General features: G+C 39.0%; 1 protein-coding gene across 2 annotated transcripts; it reads right to left on the bottom strand.

Annotated features, from left to right (window-relative positions):
* Positions 1 to 771: 771 nt before the first annotated feature.
* On the bottom strand, positions 772 to 5,682 carry LOC125269648 (C-type mannose receptor 2-like). 2 transcript variants are annotated; one of them, XM_048192581.1, is made up of 5 exons: positions 5,476 to 5,682; positions 5,281 to 5,332; positions 4,832 to 5,188; positions 4,295 to 4,648; positions 772 to 1,261 (listed from the first exon to the last, which is right to left on the bottom strand). In XM_048192581.1, exons 2-5 carry the CDS (start codon positions 5,315 to 5,317, stop codon positions 897 to 899), a joined length of 1,113 nt encoding a protein of 370 aa, XP_048048538.1. In that variant the 5' UTR covers positions 5,318 to 5,332; positions 5,476 to 5,682; the 3' UTR covers positions 772 to 896. The 2 variants fall into 2 exon arrangements, with proteins under 2 accessions (XP_048048538.1, XP_048048539.1); XM_048192582.1 differs by lacking the exon at positions 4,295 to 4,648 and having other exon boundaries at positions 5,476 to 5,681.
* Between the last annotated feature and the right edge of the window lie 266 nt (positions 5,683 to 5,948).

Below are 5,948 nucleotides of genomic sequence, written 5' to 3'. Positions count from 1 at the left end.
GTTTGAATGAACCGAATCCAATTTTTGAATTAATTGACTTCTTTTTGTTGAAAGGTTTTGTCATGCTATATGAGCCCCTGAATTGGGAATTGTGTATTTGAATTTCTGGGATATTTTTCTTATAAACTTGTATTTTTTTTTTTTTTTTTGTTTAATTTTGTTGAACTGTGCATTTGTGAATCATTAATGCTTTTGCCCTTACTGAATGGTATTTTGCTCAAAAATGAACAACAGTTTCAATGAATTGAGCCTTGCTGTTTGTGTTAATAGTTCATCCACATATTAAGGGTTCCTACTTCTTTAAAAGTGTGAATCCTTTCATCAAAAGCAGAAGAAATCAAATCAGAAATCATTGTACAGATAACCATCTGTGATCAAGTCAAATTCAAGTTTTGCATATCTGTCATTTGAGCGGTCATTGTGACATTGAAAATCAGGAAATAATCAGAGGCGAGAATACTGACTGTAGATGAGTTTATTTGAGCTCATGTTCTGTTTCACATATTTATCTGATGGTTTTGATCAAACACAAGATATTTTATACCCAACCTTCACTTCAGCTTTTCTAAGAATAAACCAGATTTCATTCTGAGACACAAACAATATTATTCTGAAGAGCTGCTGCTCACAGATTCACATTCAACCAGTTATTGATATAGATAAGATTAGTGAAAACATAAAGAGACGAAACCACACCAGATATACAGAGAGATTTACAAAACACACTTAACATCTAAAGAATATTAAACATTAATGTTAAAACATTTTAAAAAGATCATATTATGATTAAAATTTAGCAGTTAGCAGATTCACTCAGAACTTACTAAAACAAATACAAGTAAATAAGAGAAATAATGAAGAGTGAAAACAGTGAATGTAAGTAAACACACAAACATTTACTCATCATTTCTGCAGATGAAGTTGAGTTTGCGAGTTTCAGGAAGGCTGATCCAGCGCTGATCTCCTCCAGACTGAACTGCTCCTTTTCTCTTCTCGAGGCGACAGTCTTCCGGTTCTACTCCGTTCCCTGGAGCCCAGTTCTGATAGCACACGATCTCTCCGCTCAACCAGAGCCACATGTTCATACTGCAGTAATTGTGTAAACCCAACCACACCGCCTCAGTAGACGCCTGTTTAACCACATTCATCACTCGACGCTGCATCTCTTCTGAATGAACCGAGACCAGATCCACACGATTCTGTCTGCAGTATCTCAGAGCTTCAGGCCACGTCAGATTCTCTTTGATCAGGATCAGTTTATCTGGACACAAAACAATCCATAGAGAGAGACTGATCAAAAACAACATGCAGAACAAACACTGTGGAGGAATTTGTCATGTCAGACATGTAGTGTGAACTTTAAGATAGTGCTGTGCCGATAAACGATATATCGAATCGCGATAAAATAAATGTTGATAACGATGATAAGCTCTAGGCAGTTTTACTTGATATGGATTAATATAAGAGCCAATCATACAGCAGAAATATGCGAAAACAGCCAATCAGCATGCAGCTTTTAACGTTCACATCAAAGAACAAAGTCAATTTCCTACGTCACATTGCAAAGCAAACTCGACACAAGGATGACAAAAATGAGTGGAAGCAGCGACGAAAGTGAAACTAACCTCAAGTTATTATTCAAAAATGATGAAATTTTGACAAAAAGGTAGCACAAATTCAGTTATATGGAAGTGGTTTGGTTATTTGAAAAGCGACCAGGCGCAGATTAAAACGATCTGTAAAATATGTTGTCGGACGGTGAAAAACAAGACTGGCAACACAACCAACCTATTCCATCACAGTGCTTCCCACACATGCCCTACGTCTCAATCTGCTCTCTAGCTTCCTAAATTGTGAATCAGTATATCATGTAAATGAATGTGGCCAACTCCCTGATCAGTGCCCTGTCTACTGAACTAGGGAGCTGATTGAGACGCACCCATAGACTTATGGCTGATTTATTCTTCTGCGTCGGACTTACGCCGGAGCCTCTGCGTCTGTGTCTGTTTTCATTTATACTTCTGCGTTGTTGTCCGTGTCGTTGTGCATGCAGACCACTAGTAGGCAGTGTCCGTGGTCATGTTGAGGATCAAGGCAAAAGCCGAAGAAGAAGCACCTTGTCATGTATGTTGTCAGAGAAGCTTACAAACAGAAACGGCAGAGAAGCGGCAAATAGGTAATGACATTTGTTGCAGTTTGACTGTATGTGTCCCCTGAAAAAAGTACGTTTTTCATTCCTATGGAGTGAAAGTTGAAAGCGCTCGCTCTTCTCCTATTGCTCCGCACCAGTTTTTTGACCTGAGGGAGGGGTTCTGGCAGACCAATCACAGCGCTTGAGATCTATGTAGAATTGACACATTGTTACATTTTTTAAGAGGTGCGCGTCAGGCTACGTTGTAGGCTACGCGTGGGACAAACAACCTACGGCATAGCTCCGGCGTACACTCAACGCTGAAATATAAATCAGCCTTTACGCTGCATTCACACGGGGCGCCGGCGTTAACGCTTCTCATTTACTTTGAATGGGTGACATCGTGCGTTGCCGAACTGAATTATGGGTTCCGTTGCAAGCGGCAGAAGTTGAAGATTTCTCAACTTTTCAAGCGCCAACGCAGGCATCATCCAATCAGATCGCCCTATGCAAATACCCTAGAGCAGCCACTAGCCAATTGCGTTCGTGCAACACCGGAAAGTAATGTGATTGGCTGTTATAACTATAACGGTCGCGTCAACACATGCTTCAGACACGCATCAAGCATTGACGTTGACGCCCCGTGTGAATGCAGCGTTACTTAGGCTGCCCAGGTTTACCGGCCGTCCAAGTATTTATGGAGACACATTTATGCTTTTATTATTTTTATCCTCTCATACTTTTGTATCCGTCCAATACAAAAAATCTCCCCTCGTACCTGCTTGTTATGTGTGCGTCAGAACTGTTTACTCCCGCTAACATTCCCACATATGCTGCAGAGATGTGGCGGACATTTCAGAAAGAGCGCTGTATGTTGCAAAGTCACAAGGCGGCGCTGTTGCGCGTTCTATAAGCTCACACAACAGCGCTTCAGACTGCTTCAAAGTGATTCTCAATCAACGAAAAGCGCAGATTAATGCCAAGCGATTGCTAATGAACTCAAGTTGATGAATTATTACAATGTCTACTTTATGGCCTTTATATAAAATGTTTTAGACGGCTGTAAGAATCTTACCCCTCTACTGCACACATGTTGATGGCACGTGAAAAAATCATTTTTTGGTTCATTTAGGAACATTTTATTGGAAAAAAAAGTTTGATAGATGCATAGGTCTGTATCATGTCATGCCATATAATGTACTTCATGTGATAAGATTTCACTCCGTACAAAACTTCAAAAAGCAGTTCTTCTCTGCTGTGACATAGTGGTGTATGTTACAATTTTTGCACATCACTTTGGGTGTTCCTGCACACCCAGGAACCCTGCATCTTCCCGTCTTATAATACATTGTTGCCAATGTGAGGCATTGTCCAAAACATCCTCGAAAAGTACCCCTTATCGCACAACGTTGCCCTGAGGCAACGAAAAGAAAAACTGAATTTCTGAACATGCAAAATAAAAAAAACTTCATAAAACCTGACAAAAGGATTCTCTACACCTTCATACACCTTCATACACATATTTTGTTATGTACAGTTCATGTCATTTTAAATAAGATTACTAAAGCAAATAATATTGCCTTCTTCTCACACCATGTGCTCCTGTGACCATGTGTCAGAACAGGACGTCCCACCTCTTAATGGTGCTTGATAGTGACTCCAACACCTTACTGAACTGTTCTTTGGTACTTTCTCGACCTTTCTAATTGGTTGTATTCATTTAAAGAAAAATTTACTAAACATAGGGCTTAAGAAAACTTTCCGTTGCCTGAGGGTAACGCTGTGCTGTAGAGGGTTAAGGATCAGCCTGCAATTGTGTAGACATTTCAAAATAAGAGTTCCGGTGTATTTTGGGCTTGTTTATAATTAGAAGTCACATGCTAAGTTAGTAAGTTGTCTTAATTTTTAAGGCCAAATGTGTAATCTGTTTTTGTTAATAAACTATACTTTAAAATGTAATTTTGTGGCTTCAGTCATAGTTGGGAACTTGGGATACTCTTTTAAAGCTGGCAGCATTAACAGTTTATTTATCGAAACATATTGTTATCGATCAATATGGGAAAAAAATTATCGAGATTACATTTTTGCCATATCGCCCAGCCCTACTTTAAGATATCTGGAGGTGATGGATGGATTGTGTGTGTTTTGTGAGGATCTGCTCACCTTCATGACACACAAAAGTATATTTTTGGTTGCAGGAGAAGTCTGACCATTGTCCCTGAGCGTTCGGTTCAACCACTGTACAGTTTTCACCATATATATTCAAATCAGGTTCACCAGTATTCCAGTATCTGAATGAGGAGTTACTCTGATCTGACCACCGCCATAAATCTCTGACTCTGAACAGACCGATCCAGACATGTGATCCAGATAAATGATTATCACTAATGATGTTTGCCACCTGTTGATTCTCATTCTGGTTCCTCACATTGACCAGATCAATGTGATTCTGTCTGCAGTAACTCTGAGCGTCTCTCCAGTTCTTCATCTGATTGATAAAGACGAGTCCTGTGTTCGCTTTAAGAACAACAAACAGATTCATGAATCAATTTGTTCATTAATCTTATGCTGCTTTATGGTTTGGATAGATGTCATTCAAACACTTGAGCTGTTTGAGCAGCTGGTGATTTATTGAAGATCTGTAGAATTATTGTAAAGATAAAACATGTCTATACAGAAATTTTAAATAGTTGCACTCACTGTTATTGCAGATGAAATACCGAGTATCACTGCATGGAAGATCATTCCATTGTCCATACATCATATAAGCACAGTCATCTCTGCCTTCAGGTTGTCCAGGAGCCCAGTTCAGATAGAGCGCAGGATCTCCTGAAGACCACTGCCATTTATCAACACCCGTCTTCTGCAGCCCAATCCAGACATATTGAACACCTCCATCATTCACACTCTTCTTCAGCTCGTTCATGTCATTCATGTTGTCAACGGTGGCCAGATCTGTGTAATTCTCTCTGCAGTATCTCTGAGCTTCAGTCCAGTTCTTCATCATGTTTATAAAGTGATACTGACGCTGAACACATTCAGATACGGAGCAGAGAGCTGTGAAAGAGAGGGTTTGATTTAATGCTTTTCATAACAGAGTCAAACCTGATGAAACTATAAACCATAAATAAAACAACAAACACACTCACCAATGAGAAGAAGAATGAAATATAGAGTTTGCTCCATTTCTGAGGAAGAAATCTGAGAATGGAGTGTAGATGTAATAAAAGTTAAACATAAAAGTATAACTAAAGTATACAAGCAGCATAACTCGATTCGCAATCAATAAGACCATATTAACATCTCAAAGTCTAATTGTGGTTAAAGAATGAAGTTGTTCTTACTCTAGAGGTCGTGTGTTTCTGTCCTGAGTCTGATGTTTCTGTCCGTCTTTAAACAAAGTGATTATTATATCTGCTCTCATTCAGGACATCACATCATTTGTTTATTTCACTCTTAAAAAAAAAACACAAAGAAACAAAAACCTTTTTCATTTTTCTCTTCCTCATTTGTGTGTCCACGTCATTTCTCTGTTTTTTGTTGATAGTTGCTGTAATTCTTTGGAAGTGTGTTAATTTGAATGTTTGAGAGTTTGTACATATATTGTATTTCCATAGCGGTTTCACAGAAAAAATCCACCTCAGCATTTGCATTTTATTTTTACTCATCATTTGTTTCCCCAACAGTGGCGTTTCTAGGCATAGGCAAACTAGGAGGTCGCCTAGGGCGCAAACATCTGGGGGGTGCCAGTGAGAGCCCCCGCCCCACCAAGAGATTATTTTATTTATATGTTATTAGTACTATTATTATTATTATT

This window comes from Megalobrama amblycephala, linkage group LG6, assembly GCF_018812025.1.
Source record: "Megalobrama amblycephala isolate DHTTF-2021 linkage group LG6, ASM1881202v1, whole genome shotgun sequence".
In the NCBI taxonomy this organism is placed as follows: Eukaryota; Metazoa; Chordata; class Actinopteri; order Cypriniformes; family Xenocyprididae; genus Megalobrama; species Megalobrama amblycephala.
The sequence above is the reverse complement of the archived record's forward strand: the minus strand, read 5'-3'. Positions and strand labels throughout refer to the sequence as shown.

Bases quoted from the DNA above. Each gene is read 5' to 3' on its own strand.
- LOC125269648 (XM_048192581.1), bottom strand. From the start codon at position 5,317: ATGGAGCAAACTCTATATTTCATTCTTCTTCTCATTG. The intron at 4,649-4,831 runs GTGAGTGCAACT...TTGTTCTTAAAG, and splicing joins GTATTTCATCTGCAATAACA to CGAACACAGGACTCGTCTTT. The intron at 1,262-4,294 runs GTGAGCAGATCC...TTTTGTGTCCAG, and splicing joins TACTTTTGTGTGTCATGAAG to ATAAACTGATCCTGATCAAA.